General features: G+C 41.0%; 2 protein-coding genes across 2 annotated transcripts; both read left to right on the top strand.

Annotated features, from left to right (window-relative positions):
• Window positions 1–6,374: 6,374 nt before the first annotated feature.
• Window positions 6,375–7,484, top strand: LOC127185248 (melanoma-associated antigen B4-like). Its single transcript, XM_051141784.1, has one exon. It carries the CDS (start codon window positions 6,375–6,377, stop codon window positions 7,482–7,484), a length of 1,110 nt encoding a protein of 369 aa, XP_050997741.1.
• A 10,441-nt stretch (window positions 7,485–17,925) lies between these two features.
• LOC127185247 (melanoma-associated antigen B4-like) lies at window positions 17,926–18,960 on the top strand. The gene has a single exon (XM_051141783.1). The coding sequence runs from the start codon at window positions 17,926–17,928 to the stop codon at window positions 18,958–18,960; it is 1,035 nt and encodes a 344-aa protein (XP_050997740.1).
• The last annotated feature ends 227 nt before the right edge of the window (window positions 18,961–19,187 follow it).

Genomic DNA, 19,187 nt, shown 5'->3' with positions numbered 1-19,187 from the left:
CTGTGGGAAAGGTAAAACATGGAGGGATAATCTTGCCTCTTTAACATGACCAAATATAATAAGACATAACACCTGATGTTATTATTGCCATTTTTGAATGAGCTTAATCTAACTGTAAACATCACTTCATGCATTGCTCACTTTTATAATAAAAATGAGACGTACTCTCTGTTTGCACTGATCTTGATCTCAAATTCCTTGAGATCACTTACCCCCTACCCCCATTCAGAGCTTTGGCACTTCCTTCAATCCATGGAGAGTAAGCCTAACTGGCTGCTGTGTTTTAGTGACATAGAGTGGGTTCTGTTTCCCTGTTAATCCCCACTTGACCAGTATAGTGGAATAAATATATTGACTTATTTTTCTCATTCTAAATCTTTTCGATTCTAGAAATAAAACCAACTCTGCCATATTTATATGTGCTTGAGTACATAATATTTTCATATGTATGCATGTCACATATATTCAACCCTTCTATGAGTATAAACAGATACTTATTCAGCTTCAGAAAAATGTAATCACTTCATGTAAAGTTATACAATGTGATGTAGAAAAACAGCATAAGTGGTACTTTGAAGGATATTATGGCCTTTAATATATGTACAAGAAAAGAAATACTTGCCAAATCTGAACAGCTCAAGAGTTACGAAAACAAAAACACATTACATCTAAGTAATTAGATGGTACAGGACAATGATGCTAAGTAAAGAAATGAATTAGATAATAAATCCAAATGACAGAAACTAGTTCTTTGAAAAGATTCATACAACACTTTTTTGTAGGATAAAATATAACAGAAAGAAGAAGAAAACTATAGTACTAATTAAATAAAATTAATGCACACTTGGCCTGGAGAGATGGCTCAGTGGTTAAGAGTACTTGTTAGTCTTTCAGAAGACACAGGTTAGGTTTTCAGTATTCACACTATCACAACCATCTGTAACTCCACATACAGGATACAGGGTAGTCAATGCTCTCTTTGGACCACCAAGGGAACCAGTCATGCAAGTAGTACACATACATACATGCAGACAAAACATTCACACATAAAATAAATATTTTGAAATAATAAATATATAACTACAAGAGATTATTTAAAAAGGTATAACAGAATTGTAAATGTGTTTACTCTTAGATTAACAACAATGAACAAGGGAAAGATAATTACAGAATTATTTCTACTAATGGACAAAAGTAAATGTTAGAATTACCCCTTTTCACACCCTAGTGAACTAACAGAAGAAGCTGAAGACCCTACATGATTTTGAACATCAACAGAAAGGAAATTACATACACTCTGTGTCATGGTCTGGATATAAAATTGCCTCAAAGGTGTATGCTTAAAAGACTAGTTCCCAGATACTGGCAGTGCCGAGAGGTGATTGGATGATGAGAGTTAGTTAGCCTTAACTACTAGTATAGCCTAGAAAGTCCTTAAAACCGAATATATAGCCTTTCCAAACCACACATCAAGATTCCTAGTTGCTGTGTAATAAGATATGTGTGAGGGGGAGTATTTATGCAAAGCAAAAAAGAGTGAACCCTGGTTGTGATTAATACAGAGGGAGTACAGTGGTTTCATATGGGGACTGTAACCTAGAGCTTTCAAAGATAGGTCTGGGAACAAAATGTTGCACACACCAAAGAGGTTTCTTGCTGAGCACTACCAAGATCTATGGAAGAAGCCCCATTAAACAATTCTCAGCAGCAAGATGAACTCTAAGTCAAGGTGATGGTGGTCTTTCCAATGATCTGAGAAGTACATAGTGCAGCCTGCATCTCAGCCTCAAGGACCATAATAGGAGAGGGAGGGAGGGACAGATGGACAGAGAGGTAGAGCAAGGGAGAGGGAAAAACAGGGAGAGATGGAGAGACAGAGAAGGGGGTTGGGAGAGTTTAGCAACTACATTGGCAGAAAGTTCTGGAAGGTCCCAGAAATAGCTCTATCTATAGATCTAGATCATTGAGCTGGTAAACTGGCAGATGAAGACTACCACACTACCAGGTACTCATCCTGAGGGCTATTGCTGTACTCCAATATCAACATACACTACTTGTTTTTATCTATTAATTAGTGTTAACAGTTACTAATTAGAGAACATTACAGAAGATGTACCATTCTTGACAGTAGCAATATCTAAAATGAACCTAACATGAAACCTTAACCCAACACCAACTCCTTTGTCAAGAACTCAAGTTCATCCACTCTCTTGTCTCTCTCAAAGCATACTTCCTTGTTCGTCTACTGCTCAATCACCATATCCTGCACAGAGATCCAGTCCTAACTATAAACACTGTTCTATATCTCAAAACAGCAGAAAATCCAACTAAATTCTTCTTTACCAAACTTCTAGACAACATTTTGGTAAAAGTGACCTGCCTGGCCCTAAGAAAAGATATTGAAATTTACTACTTAGAAAGCAACTAATTAGAACCTGTAACAGAAATTATGTCATTCTTGACTATAAATATATCTAAAATAAACCTAAAATAAAACCTTACAGAAATTTACAAAATCCTTTTGTAGTAACTAGAAAAATTTACTCAAACAGGAAGCATAGAGTCCAACAATCCGTGTTTATTCAGGAAAAAGTTATCAGTTCCAAAATTTTCAGATATTATGTCTTCTCAATAGCTTCCAAGATATCAATCAAGATATGGCTGCTGGTTCTTATGCTCCAAACCAACCACACATGAGTTTTAAAGGAATAAATGAAAAAAAATGGCATTGTGTAAAATATCACAATGAAAGATCCTCGAGACACCCTCAATGGTCTTTTGAGTTGGTACCTGTGTGAAGGCAAGCTCTGGAGTGGAAACAGCTGTGTACGCTTTAATATACAACAGCTGACAGTCTCACATAAAAGAAAAAAATAAGTTCATCTTTGTTTATTTTCCACTGTACCTTGGAGGAGAAAGTCTTACTATGCCATTAACAGAGTTTGAGGTACTACTTAGGAGCTCATATATTAGACCAGTAGAGGGTAAACATTTGGGTTGACTAAGTTCAGTCATTCTAATAACAGCCACCTGAAACCTCATTACTGGCTGATTTGGTGAACTCAGAATGAGGGAGAGAGAGAGAGAGAGAGAGAGAGAGAGAGAGAGAGAGAGAGAGTTAAATTTGTTATTAAATATATTTTATTTTTACATATACATTTATATTATTACATGTATATATAATAAACTACCTACAGCAAGAAGAACCATGACACAATCAGGAATTATATAAATGTTACATTCTTAGTGTTTTGGCTGTTTGTATTTGGCAGCCTTGAAGAAAACATCTTTCCTATCTTGGTACGTCTAAAATTTTGAATGTAAATCAATCTCCATCACATATTGTCATTATCAACTTAAAATGTCTATCTAGACCTAAAAACATCTTAACACCTAAACAACTAAGCTTAATTGTAAAACTAAACTACCTGGTCTTCAACCCCATCAGAGACTTGAGAAGGAATAAACTTGATCACCTGAGTATACCGGGAGGGCAGGTTAGTAGCTTTCCAAATGAGAAGATGACAGAGACAGTTTCCTTCCTGAATAGTCACTCCAAACAAGTGGAAATTAGCCACATAATACAGGATAACTACACTACAACACAGAGACTGATGCACCAACCAAGGACTATGCATGATGTGGATCTAGACTCTTTGCTCAGATGTACTTAGCACAGTCTCCTTATTGGTCCCACATGTGGAGAGTAGGGACTACTTCAGATATGCACTCTGGTCACCGAAGTTAGATCACTTCCCCCTGGCAGAATGGCCTTGACAGGCTACAGAGGAAGAGGATACAGACAGTCTAGATGAGATTTTGATAGGCTGATGTCAGATGTTAGAGGAAGAGGGTTCCCCTTTCTAAGGACTAGGGGAGGGAAGGAAGGAATTCTATGTTAGTCTATTGTTTTCACCTGCACAGAATACAAAGGGTGAACTAAAACAGAATAGGAAAAATGAAAGTGAATCACATGCAACAGGGGTATGAAGTCATTCCTGAAACATTTGGAAATGCCCATGATGTAAGTGGAGGAAGACTCCAGCTTTTGCTTTCAGGGGTGTCATTTTTCTTCTTGGTTTAAGGAAGGATAATTAAAATTATAAAAGAAATACCAGGATCAGTCAGCAGTCTGAGTGACAATGTGAGTTAAAACAGAGGGACCCCACAAACCTCCCTTGAACCCTCTGTGCACTAGCAATTTCCAGAAGCTGTTAGGTCTTTGAAGCCCAAAATAGTGACCAAATCAAGTATATGTACTCGGTGGTGATATTTGGGGGCTTATATGTTGGCCGCCAGTCCTTAGAAAGAAGGTGAGAAAGTACCTATAGAAGCCATGTTACAACAGTTCAGTTTGAGGGTGCCTTCCCCCAAAGAAGAGACCCACACAGAGTTGTAGCCATAAATTTTGATAAAACTCCATCTTTTCCCTACTTAGAAGTCACAGGGAAGAAAAATCATTGATTTGAGATCTTTAGACTTACCTCAGAAGACGTTGAGCAAATGATTAATCAATTATTATTGTGAGTTATTTGGAGACTCTTACCTTCAGGATCAACTGATGAACCCCCCTGGTTTCTGTTCCAAAGAATAGGTCTACGAGATCCTGGAAATCCAAGACCGTGACTTAAGCTTTACCTTCAGTCTTACTGCTGTGGGCTCTGGTCATCTGAGTCAAAACATCCTAAGTGTTATCAGGTGAGTAGGCATATAACAGGAGAAATCTGTGCGAACCCAAACTCCTTTACAGTCCTCTGAAAACTGCCATTTCCCTACCCTGAAAAGATGATCACGCAGGAATAAGGTAAGGAGACACCAACGATAACAGAAACTATAAAGCCTTATCTAGAATTAGATATCTAGAATTAGAACTATGGTGGCATATAAACTTTAGGAATTGTGAAAGCATACACAAGTGCTGTTCAAGCTCAAGACAGATGAAATTCTAGCCCAGAGAGGGAAGGTATGAATTCCTACCCCTAGCAGAGATGCTATTGGCAATTTGTAGCTATGGGGAAAGGGGGAAATCACTTTTCTTTAGGAGTGTTGGCTCTTACAAGTCTACCATGTTCCACTGGAAGGCCACAGGTCCAGGAATGTATGTGCAGTGCAAACTGAACTTAAGGAGTTGTCGGGGGGGGGGGGTGTGGAGAGGATACGAAGTTGTGTAAGTAGTGAAGAGAGGGTACATCTGGGAAGAGTTGGGAGAGGGGTAAATATGATCAAAACATACTATATGATATTTTCAAAGAAATAATTTTAAAGGAAGTAAGAGTTTTTATCTGGGACCCATTCACTCTTTTCAAGAGGGACAAAACCCAGTCCTGGGCAAAATAAACACAATTTCTTTTGTGTTGTCTGGAAACCCTCTTCTCTGGAATAAGAGAGAGTGGGCTGGCATATTTCCAGCCCTGGGATTATATTCAGAGGACCAGGTAGATGCACCATAAAGGGGAAAAGGGTGAAAGGATGAGACTTTTGACTTCTGTTTTTACCAGCCTCAGGCCAGAAGGCTTTGCTTGGTCTAAGAGGTGTGGTCTCCTATCATGTGTGTTGTCCAATGCCTTAAAGGGCAATCAGAATTAAAACTGTGGTAAAGTGAAATCCACTGTGAATCCTCCAAACTACAACCCACTCTCCAACTGAAAAGGAGGCCACAAAGGCCCCCACCTCTGCTCCGGTCTCCAGAATCCAAAGACATGGCAGACACTTGGGACCTTGCTCTCCCAGGAATCCTGCCTGGGAAGCTAGAGGACTTGGAAGAGGGAAAGCTCTACCCCAATTTGTATAAAGTCATGAAAATTAGTGGGTATTTCAAGCTTAGTGGGACAGCATGGCCATACAGAACTTCTCCCCTCTACAGTAGTCTGAGTGTGTTAGGGCAAGCCTAAAGACCGAGTTGCCCATGATATTCACCATTGGGAAAACAAGGAAGTTACATACTTGTTCTGAGGAACTTGCTATTACCAGATGAAAGGCTCATAGTGAGAACTTTGATCACTGTGGGAACCACACTCCTGGTAACAGCAAAGGTCTTCAACTCTCTTCCCTTTTGCCTGCACTAGTAATCTGTGGGAGTGACATGCTCTTTCTGTATGATACTAGGAAACACTGCGGTTTTAATATCAGAACAGCAGAAGGCTGCATTGGTACTCAGACTATGCCAAAAACCCTTTAACAAATGGTGATCACATACTTTTACCTCAGGATGTCCTAAACCTGGCCATAATGCAGTTACCTAACCACAATTTATTTCCTCCACAGATTTCTCAGGACCCAGAAAAATAGTAAGGTGAGTTTCCAGAAACTTGTTTAGAAAAGCAGCAGACCAGGAGATGTGTTTAAGGAAAAGTACTCCCTAATATAGTAAAGGTATGGTGCTCATACAATGTCATTTTGCCCCTCCCGATTTCTGCTTTGCCAGGTCTCCTGCCTACAGCCTTGTCCTGCTGCCCTTGAGCCAAGCCATCATGCCTAGGGGCCACAAAAGTAAGGGCCGGTCTCGTACCAAACGTCAAAATGTACAGAAGAGTCAAAGTCTGCATGACGCTCTGCCCACTGAAAAGGAGGAAGCAACATCTGTTGGTCAAGGCGATCCCCCCAGCTCCCCTGGTACCGACACTCCCCAGAATACTCAGGCAGTTGTAGCCTCTGTTTCTGATGATTCAAGTGTGTTCTCAGGTGCTGTAGGTGGTGAAGCTTCTGTTTTTGTTACTGAGAGACGTTTACGTGTCTCTCTGTTTGCCTCTTCCATGTTTTCTGAGCGCAAAGATCCTCTCAATCGGAAGGCAGGTGTATTGCTGGAGTTCATGCTGGAGAAGTTTAAAGCAAAAGAGCCCTTTACAGAGGAAGCTATGTTGAGAGTGATTAACAAGAAGTACAAGGTGCACTTCACTGAGATCATTAGAAGAATCTCTGTGCGCCTGGAGCTTGTCTTTGGCCTCGAGTTAAAGAAAGTTGATCCCCGTTCTCAGTCTTATATGCTCATGGGCAAGCTGGGTCTCTCTACTGAGGGACATCTGAGTGGTGGTGGTGGGTTGCCCAAGACAGGGCTCCTGATGACCCTCTTGGCTGTGATCTTCATGAATGGAAACATTTCCAGTGAGGAGGATATCTGGGATTTCCTGAGCATGGTAGGGATATATCCTGGAAGGAATCATCCAATCTTTGGGGAACCTAAGAAGTTCATCACAGAAGATCTGGTGGCAGAAAATTACCTGCAATACCACCCAGTGTATGGCACTGATCCCCAAAAATATGTGTTCATGTGGGGTTACAGAGCCCATACTGAAACCACCAAGATGAAAGTCCTGGAAGTTTTAGCTAAAATCAATGATGATGTTCCTAGTTCTTTCCCTGCTCTGTATGAGGAGGCTCTGCTTGATGAGGCTAATAGAGCAGCAAGGAGAGTTACAGCTGTGCCTGGCAATGTCAATCCCAGGCCTCATTTCCGGTTCATAGCCTACAGTTCCTCCCACAAGTAGTTGAGTTTGAGAGTTTTCCACTCTGGTGAAGAGTAGTCAGCCATCTATTCAGTGGGATGCATTATAAGCTAGAAGTAACAAAGTTTGTATCTTCTTGTCCTGCTATACATGAGCAAATTGCAGGTATTTTAGTCTTTGCTCAACTGGAAATCATCTCTTAACCAAAGTTAATTGTCTCACAGTCTATGCTTTTAAACATATTGTCTGACATGTTTATTGCTATATTTCATGTTTAATATGAGTTTGATGATTTTAAACAAATTAGTAAAGCTTAAGTAAGTATGTTTTACTACATCATAAGGTAGGGTGGATTTGTGAAAGTGATTTTTATATAACTGTGGTATCAATAAAGGTGTAACAAAAATAAACAGTTTGCTCTACATTTTATTCCATTGCTTATAGTGTTAATTGCAATAAATTTGGAATTAAATTTACTCAAAGTGTATGAAAAATTGATTTGTAATAATTCAAATCTTTCACTATTAATACTTTTTACAAGGACATACATTAAGTGTCTGATCTAAATAGTAATCTCAATAGTACTAGACATGGTGTAAGAAAAATTATATACCTGTCACTCAAAAAAAAAGTATCTTGACAGCAGGTACATGCAAGGAAGAGAGTGAGATAGTATATAAGCTACAAACACCAAGACAAAAATATCAAATGGGGTGATGGTGTGTGTATATTGTTTATGTATGTGGTATATGCCCATGAGTTACAGGTATGTGCCCATAAACACATGAGGAATCCAGAGGAGGGCACTGTGTAGTCTGCTTTGTCACTCTATGGTTTATCATCTTGACAGAAGTCTCTCACTGAAGCCAGAGCTAAGATGATGGGCGGCAAGCTTTATTAATCCTCCTGCCTCTGCCTTTACAGAACTGGGTGAAATGGCCCATGTGTGACCATGCCTAGCTTTTGTACATAGGCAACAAAACTCAGATTCTTGTGTATACACATTAAGTATTCTTACCTGTGGAGCTACCTCCTTAGCCCTCTAAAATTTAGTATTTATAATCTTTGGTGGTTTTATCAGTTAAAAATATATGAATAATGAGAAGAGGAAAATCTGGGCCTGCAAAGGGTCCCTGGTATGAAAACTGAATGAGTGCTGTGTATAAAGAGAGGACATTGCTTTTTGTTTGTTTTTGTTTTGTTTTGTTTTGTTTTGTTTTGTTTAGGAAATTGGGTCTCTTCCTTGCTATCTTTCGTATTCTCCTATATCAACTGAGTATCTATCTGCTCTTTGGGAAATTCTGTGCTGGGACTGATGATGCTCAGAAAAATATCCAGCAGCTGTACATGGTGGTACATGCCTCTAATCCAGCACTCAGGGAAGCAGAGGCAGAAGCAGGCGGATCTCTGTGAGTTCAAGGCCAGCCTGGTTTACAAAAAGAGTCCAGAACAGCCAGGCTACACACAGAGAAACCCTGCTCCAAAAAAACCAATAGAGAATGAAAAGAAAAAAGAATCCAGCTTTATTCCATAGAATTTTAGAAACAAGGAACTAAAATCTTGAAAAACATTACAATGTCCTATAGGAATTACAGAAACAGAACAGGTAAAAGTGAAAGTAAAGTTCCTGAGGCAAGGCATTTTAGATTTTGAAAACTTCAAGTCAAAATAATGTGATATGATTTTAAAGTAAGCTGTATGGTCAGTTATATGAGTCTATAAGACTGATAAACAGTATACAGGCTTTCATATGATATATCAGAATATTGAAGAAAAATTCTAAATGGAAAACTGTATTGTAAAGGAGGTTCTCTAAAATTAGCTTGTAATATTATACACTGCCTGGACATTTGATGGAGCCAGTAGGACCTCAAATTACCTAAGCACTTGTTTACTCTTTTTTTCAGACCACAATCTCACATGCACCTTCACTGCATAGGGTAGGCTGCTCTTCCTTGATTTGCATACTCTGACTCCCAGAGACCCTGCTTATTTACCATGTGTGACAAGCCCCATTTGGCCCTGTGTTTCAAGTAATATAAGACTTCCTATGATTTTAATAAAATATGTGAATGATTAACATCCATCTTGTCTATGTACTACCTAGTGTATGTTTAAATATCACATATTCCTGTTCTAGAAATTCCTCTTTCACCCGCACAATGTCAATATGTCCTTAAAACATATTATTACGAAGAATAATGCAGTCAGAGATGGTCCAGAAAGAATATATATGTAGGAAAATCTATTAATTTGTGAGGAACATTATAAAAGTACCACAATGGCATAAATAGGATGAATTTCTCACAATTCTGGAAGCCAGAAGTCCAATATCAAGATGTTAGCAGAATTGGTTTCCATCGGGGTCTCTGTCATCAACCTAAATGGCATCTTCTTGGTGTCTATTAATATGGCAGTCTCTATTCATATGCACATTATTGTTCATCCTTCTGTGTCCCAACATCTTCAAATAAGAAATCCCAGTTCCATTGTATGAGTGCTTATTCTAATGGTTTAAATTTAATTTGACAGTGCAATCTCCAAATATGTCACATTCTGTAATACTGAGCAATGTGAATATTACAAAGAGGGGATACAATAAAAATTATACTGGACCTGTGGATTTTAGCATGATTTATATTTTACTTAACAGCTAATATCTACTTATGAGTACATATCATGTTTGTCTTTCTGGGTCTGGGTTGCCTCACTCAGAGAGGCTGAGTAACAAGGAAGGCTCAAGGGGGCATGCATAAATCTCCCTAGGAAGGGGACATAGAATAGATTTTGTGGGTGGGATGGAGGTAGGTGGGAGATGGAAACAGGAAGGACAGGTGGAGAAGGGAGGGAGGGAGATAGTATATGTAGTGGAGACTGGAACTGGGGGGCATATAGGATGAAATGTGAAAACCTAATGCTGTGGAAATTCCCTGGAGCCTATGAGGGTTACTTAGTGAAGGTTTCTATTGCTGTGAAGAGGTACCACAACCACAGCAACTCTTATAAAGAAAAACATTTCATCAGGTCTGGCTTGTAGTTTCAGAGGTTTAGTCCATTTATCATCATGGTAGCATGCAGCATGACAGCATGCAGGCAGACATAGTGCTGGAGAGGTAGCTGAGAGGTCTACATTTGGATCCACAGGCAGCAGGAAGAGACAGTGACAGTGGGCCTGGTTTGAGCACCTGAAACCTCAAAGTGGCACACTTACTCCAAAAAGGGCCATACCTATTCCAACAAGGCCACACCTCCTAATAGTGCCACTCCCTATGGACCTAGGGGGGCCATTTTCATTCAAAACACCACAGTGGCCCCAGCAAGGACTCCTAGTAATGGAGGATATAAAGCCTGAACAGGCCAAGTTCTGTAATGAGAGTAGGCTCCCAGTGGTGGGACTGGAATACCAACTCAGCCATGAAACACTAGACCTACAAGCTGTCCTATCTACAAGAGGTGGTGGAGTAATAGTGGCTCAGAGCTTGTGGGAGTGGCCAACCAATGACTGGTCATATTAGAGGCCTAGGCCAGGAGAGGGAGCCCATACATTACACTGCCTGGATGGCCAGAATCTGGAACCTAGATGGCCCAGCAACCTAAGGTAGAACTAGACATGATTGGCAAAAATGAAAAAGAAAAGTAGAAAAAAAAGTGAAAAAGTCGATGAAATGATTCCTAGTAATATTATGCTATACTCAGAAATCAATGCCTAGCTCAATTGTTATCAGAGAGGCTTCCTCCAGCAAATGATGGGAGCAGATGCAGAGACCCACAGCCAAATAATAAGTAGGCAGAGCTCAGGGAACCCTGCAGAAAAGGGAAAGGAAGGATTGTAGAAGTCAGAGGAGTCAAGGAAACCAGGAATACATGGACCACAAAATAACCTAAGCAGCACTTATAGAACATGCCAGGGAATGAAGTGGCAATTAAAGAGCCTGCATGGGTCTACACTAGGTCCTCTGCATATAGTTGTAGTTTGTTTGGCTTGGGTTTTTGTGGGACTCCTAACAATCAAAGTGTGGGAGTCTCTGACTCTTTGGCCTACTCTTGGGACTTGTTTCCTCCTCCTGAGTTGCCTTGGTATAAGGGTCTGTACCTAGAATCTTTGCATCTTGTTATGTCATGTACAGTCCATGTCCCTAGGAGGCCTGCTTTTTTCTAAAGGGAAACAGAGTAGCAGTGGATATAGGAGAGAGGGATGGCATGGCAGGGTAGACTGTGAAGAGTGGAGAGAGAGAAGGCTACAGTCAGGATGTATTATATGAGAAAATAAATAAAATGAAAAAAGAGAAAATTATAATGTATAAGAATAGAAATATTTTTGCTTTTCCCCGATATACTAAAATACAATGCTCAAATAAACGTTTTTTGTGTATTTCCAGATAGCGTTTTGAAAGAATAAGTAATATTCCCTCAAAGTGAGAAGCAGATGCCATTATGTTAATATGGTTTGGCTTGCCTAGAACTGATTGAATGTGCTTACCTAGTAGAGTATCTTAAATGTATTTTGACAAAATTGAAAGGAAGGCGGTATTTTTGCATGTGATGACATGAATGAAAAAAAAAAAGAATGCAGATGGAAGGATAGTTGAGAGGCACTGAAAGATTTGATGCTCAACAAAACTCTAAGAACTTCGAAGTGTAGCTAGTTGAAGAATAAGCCCAAGATCCAAAGTAAGTAACATGTGTCATGGAAGGGAAGAATCTAATTTTACTTGCTAAAGCAAACTTTTAGCTGTTATTTAAGAGCATCTCATTTTCTCTGACATAACTCAGAGGATGGTAGTATTATCCAGTGCACAATTACTATACCTGCCATTCATTAACTTCTAAATATTTGGCAGTTACCATGACAGGTGTTTTATACAGGGCATGTATTAAATTATTATATAAATCCAGTTTGATTTAGTTAGGTTTCAGTAATAGACTAGAATACACCAGGTAGCTTTAACAAAAAAGAACTACTACTTGATATCCTGGAGGACACAATGTCCAAAATCAAAGAGCTGGTCGATGGAGTGCCTGGTGAGCCCCTTACCTCTTCACATACTTCTTTTCTTCATTCATCCTCATGTAGTAGAGTGGAACACAGTATTTCTAGTCTTTTCTCATGAGGGATGTAATCTACAATAATGTTTCAACCTTTATTATTTAATATAAATATAATTATTGTTGGGTGTAGTGGCACACATCTTTAATTCCAACACTCATGAGACAGCGGCAGAGTTCAAGCTAGTCTGATCTATATAGTAAGTTCCAGGCCAGCCAAATAAATGTACAGTGAGATCCTGTTTTAAAAGTAGATGAGTAAATAAAATTAGCTTCCTAAGGCCACCATCCATAGTACTGTTACATTAGCAGTTATTTTTCGACTCATGAATCCAACCTGTAATTTAAGCTGTACATGAAGATAAGGCTGGAGGAATACAAGTTCAAGGCCTGTCTAACCTACAAATATGAGTTCCTTATCAACCTTAGAAATTTGCACAGACACTATCTACAAATATAATTATTTTACATTTTTTTTAATTAAAAATGTCATCAAAATGCTAGGGAAGTTACTCAGGAGTAGTGTGCTTGCTTGGTGTGCAGAAGGCCCTAGACATTATTCTTTCTTTCTCTCTCTCTCTCTCTCTCTCTCTCTCTCTCTCTCTCTCTCTCTCTCTCTCCTCTCTCTCTCTCTCTCTCTCTCTGTGTCTGTCTGTCTCTTTCTTTGTTTCTCTCTGTCTCTCTATCTCTGTCTCTCTCTCTTCTCTCTCTCTCTCTCATGCACACACACTAAATAAACAACCACATATGAATTTTGAAAAAAAAACATAATCATTGGGTCCATAACAAGTTATAAGGACTCCACTGTATGATAAATAGCCAACATAATTCTCAGAGTTCAGGGCTAATGAGATGGGTTAACAGTTAAGAGCACTATTGCTCTTGCAAAGGACCCAGGTTCAATTCCCAGCAACCACAGGTGTCTGACAACCTTCTGTAACTCCAGTTCCAGGGGATATGATATCTTCTTCTTTCCTCTATCAGTAACACACACACATACATGAAATAAAAAATAATAATTTTATGTGCTGCCAGGCCTCCCCACCAAGGGGAAGTAATCAAATTGGGAGCACCAGAGTTCATGTCAGAGGCAGTCCCTCTTCCCCTGCTGCTCTCCCCACAACTGTGAAAAATGAGCTCTCCATTGGCTAGATGTGAACAGGGGGGCTAGGTTTACTGCATACATTGTTTTTGGTTGGTGCAACAGTTTGTGCAGGTCTCCCTGGGTCCAGATACTCTGGCCATGACTGTCTCCTTGTGGGGCTCCTGAACCATCTGGGTCTTTCCAGGAAGGGGAAGCAGGCTATCTGGATGAGACTTGATAGGCTGTGGTCATATGGAAGGGGAAGGTCCCCTTCTGTCACAGGTCAAGGGGAGGGGAATAGGGCAGAAGAGGGAGGGAGGGTGGGGAATGGGAAGATACAAATGAGGCAATAGCTATTGGGGTGTAATCTGTATAAATTATAGTAAATTAAAATTTTTCAACCCCCCTCAATAATTTTTAAAAATTCTGAAGATTCATATGGTATTAAATGTTGGAGCAAGGACAGACCGTTGATCTGAATTATTCTAGGGACTGTACTATTCTACTCTTCCCACAGTAAGGCTGACTTTTGGAGTTTATGCATTTTTCTCCTCACTATATTTTTTTATATTTGATATTTTTATTGAAATTTCTGTACTTTTATATCACTCCCTTAATTGTATTCCAGATTATTTAAAAACAGATTTTGTGCATAAAATACTGGATTGGACCCACTGCGAGAGTAAAAAGAATATAAACATAAAGAGGGATTTGACTAACAAAATTAAAGGGGGGGAAACTGGTAAAATATGAGCATCTATATATGAAGTGTCACTTCAACAGAAACAGATTGGGATCTAAAAACTCATGTGGCTTAGTCTCATTCTTGTAGTAACCAACTACCTTGAAAACTTGAGTCTGTATAATAAACAGAAGGAATACATATATACGTGTTTTCTCTTAAAGTTACCTCTTATTCTAAGCCCTCTTCCTTGGTATTCAGCTTTACCTTCTTCTCTTCACACTCTGAATACACATCCCTGCTTTTCTCAGTATTTGACAGTGGTTACTACTCGTGAATAATTACAGACATGGCATCTGCCATGAAATGAAATCTTCAGAGACAGAAACCAAGACAACGGTTGGGCTAATTACAGACTTGCATTTAAACAAACTGTGCAGAAACTTTCCCTCCGAATTAACTCAGAAAAGGAGGATTTCGGAAGGTTTGACTCCAAGTAAGATGGAAGGGCAGAGGGAATTGACTTAAATGCGCTCCATTTATTAAATGTACTAGCTTCTATGAGAATGAGAAACTACACATCCCACATCACAGGGGGCGCCAGAGAGGCGGGACTTCCAGTCAGCCTCTCTCCAAGGTCCTTCCCATAGAAATAAAGGTAACTTCCTTCTTCACTGTTTGAGAACTAGGAGGTGACAAGGAGCGCTTTCCACGGCCTGTGACTCCACAAAAGCGGGAAATAAGCCTCAGTTTCTGTCATTCAAGGTGAGGAGTTTCCGCTTGAAGCTGTGCCCTTTGATCTTAGTTCCTGTCCCTTAAGACTGCCCTTCACCATCGACCCAACTGCTCCCTTGTTCTCAATGTAGTCCCACTTCAAAGCGGAGGACCGGAGGACCTTTAGACCACTCTGCCCTTTCCATAGGCCCCCTGTTGCCAGACTTGGTCCACCTCAGAGTAAAGCACTCCACCTCAATCCCTGGCACTGTCCCTCCCTTTCATCTCTCTCTCTCTCTCTCTCTCTCTCTCTCTCTCTCTCTCTCTCTCTCTCTCTCTCTCTCTCTCTCTCTCACACACACACACACACACACACACACGCTCCCCCTCCTCTCCCCCCCCACGCGCCCCGCTTCCCCGGCCGCCATTTCTTGACTTCCTGATTTTTTCTTCAGTTGCGCGCGCCATTTCAGAAGACAGCCAGTGGTTGAAAGCCAAGTAGTTTCTCTTGGTCTCTATGCTAACCAAAGAGAATAATGCTATTCTCGCCCTACTGGAAGCCCGGGTTTTATTTGCAATCTTGTCCCATCTCAAAAAACAGCCAAGGCCCACAAAAATATGTCCAAACTGTCAGTTTTGGCCAGTCTTAAAGAAGAGCTCCATTCCCTCAAGAAACTGCCCCATTTAAAAGTTTGGCCCAACTCGGAGGAGAACCCCCATCTCAAAGCATAGAGCTTTTGCTCCATTTTAGCCACTGGAGAAAACACCTACATTTACCTCAGTGACCACCATTTTTATGTTGGTATTTTTAAATAATTTTATTTTTTGAGATTATAGTATCATTTCATCATTTTCTTTCTTTCTTTCTTTCTTTCTTTCTTTCTTTCTTTTTCTTTCTTTCTTTTTTTCCCTTCAAGACAAGGTTTCTCTGTGTGCCTTTGGCTGTCCTGGACTCGATTTGTAGACCAGGATGGCTTCGAACTCACATCAACCCACCTGCCTCTGTCTCCCAAGTGCTGAGATTAAAGGCGTGCACCACAATGCCTGGATAGTTTTCTCTCTTTTCCTCTTTCCAAGCCCTTCCATGTACTCACCTTGTTCTAGATACATAAATACAACATGATTTGTTATAGGCACATAATGTTGCATGCATACATGTTTTTAGGGATGACTGTAGTCCAAACATGACCTGGACAAAAGGATGCCAACAGGTATGCTAATGTGGAAGGAGGAAAGGTCATAAGGCTACAACTGTAGACAAGGACTACAGTCAGTGACCACCATTTTTGTCTGTCTCTATACAGCTTGAATAGTATCTTTCCCTTCCCTGCCACACATTTCCTTGTCCTCAGTCTCTGATGCTCCCACTGAAGAATCTACACCACACCTCCAGGAAGCTGAGCAGTAGTTGTACCAGTGGAACACCTCAGAAAAAAATCCCCAACAATACCTCACTTTATTTTCAATTTATAGAAATATGTGCTCTTAAGGGTCTCAAAAATGGACCAGTCAATAAAAAATGTGGAGCCAAATTTTACTAAAGAAAATAAGCCTATAATAACAATAGAAAAATTCAGGAAAACATAAATGGAGATACTAAGACCCCATTTGAGAGTCTGAGAAAGCCAAGCATGGGTGTCCCATGGACATATGCCCTCTGTTCACACTTAATCAGATAACTGAAGCTATTGACATGAAGGGAAAGGATCCTTTATGTTAGCAAAAGAGGAAACACTATGCTTTGTAGGGAACTGAGAGAAGAACTTGGGGTGAGTTTTGAGAAAATTACCAATATAATTAGGAGGCTCACAGATTGACCCTGCCATCAATCCTTGGCAGTGCAAGCATTACTATTGTGTTAATTACTCTAAGAATGGTCTTAAAAGAGTAATGAGATCCTTAGTGTGAATGGAAGGTCCTTTAGTCAGATAAGTATTTAAAGTATAGTCAGAAATCCAGATAAGAACTCCATGGGGAGGAATCAGGGTACATCTCCCCTGCTAGGGGACTAGACTTTGTGTGCAGTAGTAATGGGTCATGCCCTTATTTACTCCCATACTATGAGGCTCTACCAGAAATAGTAGTAAGAAATTGGGTTAGAGAAGATGGCCTAAATATTTCTACAAGGAAGTTTAAGAACTGTCTGAGAAGAACACATACAACAGAATATCACACAGAGACAGTTGCCCAGTGATACAGGAGAGAGGCTCAGGCTTTACAAGAATTGGCATGAAGCTTCTCACTGGAAACTGAAAGGGTCTCCACAACTCTCTCAGCTAGAAGGCATGATTGTCAGCCCCCTGCATTCAGCCAAACCCAGCACAGGCAGGAATGATAAGCTATCACTTGAGACTTCCTCTACCTTCTTACTTATGAAATAGGCAGTTGAGAACAGAAGGCCAGTAGCTTCCTAAAGTAGTGGAGACTGGGCCTCCAACCAGGGACCATGCATGGACTGGACCTGGGGCCCCTGCACAGATGTAGCCAATGGGAAGTTCAGTTGGTCATCATGTGGGTACCCTTTTAAGGGAAGTTGGGGGATGTTTCTGACATGGACTCTGCTGTCTGTTTTTGGGTTGGGTTCTCATGGCCGGGCTGCCTCATTTGGGCCACTGGGGAAGGGGATGACCTCAGTCCTGATACTACTTGATATGCTGGAGTGTGTGGGTGGTTTCCCTTTCTCTGGGGAATAGGGGCAGGGAAGGATGGGGCAAACAGGGAGGGAGGGTGGGACAGGGGGAGAGGAGGGAAGGGGATTTGACCAGGATGTAAAGTAAATAATTTTAATTTTTAAAAAGAAAAAAAAAGAAGCACTTTGATGGAAACATATAGAAGATGACTTAGTTAAACACAAGGAGGATTCCACCTGATGAAATGCTCATGTAATTTCATTCTCTCCTCATCAGGCAACTGCATCTCCAGCATCCTGCCCACACATCTTGGTATTGTCCCTCATCATGCCTCGAGGCCAGAAGAGTAAGCTCCATGCGCGGGAGAAACGCAAACAGGCCCGAAGTGAGGCTCAGGCTTGTCGGGATGCTCAGAGAACAGCCCAAGAAACACCAGAGGCAGTAGAAGCGTCCCCTGCTGCCTCCCAGACCCAGGCTGAGGCCGAGGCCGAGGCCGAGGCCGAGGCTGAGGCTGAGGTGCCCAGCACTCCCGAGGCGCCTCCGACTACACCACCATCTACCCCAAGTTTTCTGATTATTTCTTCCTCTGATTCAGATGAAAGCTGCAGTGAGGAAAGTGAGCAAAGTAGGCAGTGGGGATACTCTGCTGGGGCCAGCCTTTACTCTGACGCTGAGCACCAAGCTCTGATAGAGAGAAGGGTGATGATGCTCTTGCAGTACCTGCTCTACAACTACAATCTGAAGCAGCTTACCACCAAGGAGGAAATGCTGAAGCTTATCAGCAAGAAGCATGAGAGAGACTTCCCTGAGATCTTCAGGAAAGCTGCTCAGAAGCTCGAGGATACCTTTGCAGTGGAAGTGAGGGAAGTCAACTCCAGTAATTCCTCATATGACCTCATCAGCCAGCTGAAGCTCCCCAACAATGGGAGGATTCGTGCTGGCAGAGGCTTACCCAAGGACGGCTTCCTGCTGAGCGTCCTGGCTATCATCTTCGTTCGGGGCAATCGCACCAGTGAAGAAGAGATGTGGGAAATCCTGAAGAAGAAGCACATCTACCCAGGGAAGAAGCACCGCATCTTTGGTGAACCCCGGAAGCTCATGACCCAGTATTTGGTGAAGCTGCAGTACCTGGAGTACCGGCAGGTGGCCAACAGCGACCCTCCACGCTATGAGTTCCTGTGGGGTCCCCAAGCCTACGCTGAAACAAGCAAGAAGAAAGTCCTGGAATTTTTGGCCAGGATCAACAAAACAACACCTGATGTCATCGAAGCCCTTTACGAAGAGACCCTGGACGAGGAGGAGCAGAAGCAAGAAGGAGAAAAAGCCAGAGGTGAAGATAAAGCTGCTGCCGCTGCTGACTAAGCTAGTCAAGTTACCAGCAGCTTCTACCACCCCTGTTGACACTTGAAGTTTTCCTGTCAAGATAAGAAGACGAAGCATCAGAAGAAGAAATTTTTTGAGTTAGTAGTTCAGTACACTGAGAATAGTAGGGGATTAAAACACGGTCAGGCCTAGTTTTCTTTAATTGCTTTCATTACTTGGTTTGGTAAAGTTAAATGTAATAAATGCAATGAAATGTTTTCCCCTGG

The sequence above is a fragment of the Acomys russatus genome, chromosome X (assembly GCF_903995435.1).
Source record: "Acomys russatus chromosome X, mAcoRus1.1, whole genome shotgun sequence".
Taxonomy (NCBI): domain Eukaryota; kingdom Metazoa; phylum Chordata; class Mammalia; order Rodentia; family Muridae; genus Acomys; species Acomys russatus.
This window is presented reverse-complemented; position numbering and strand designations above follow the sequence as displayed.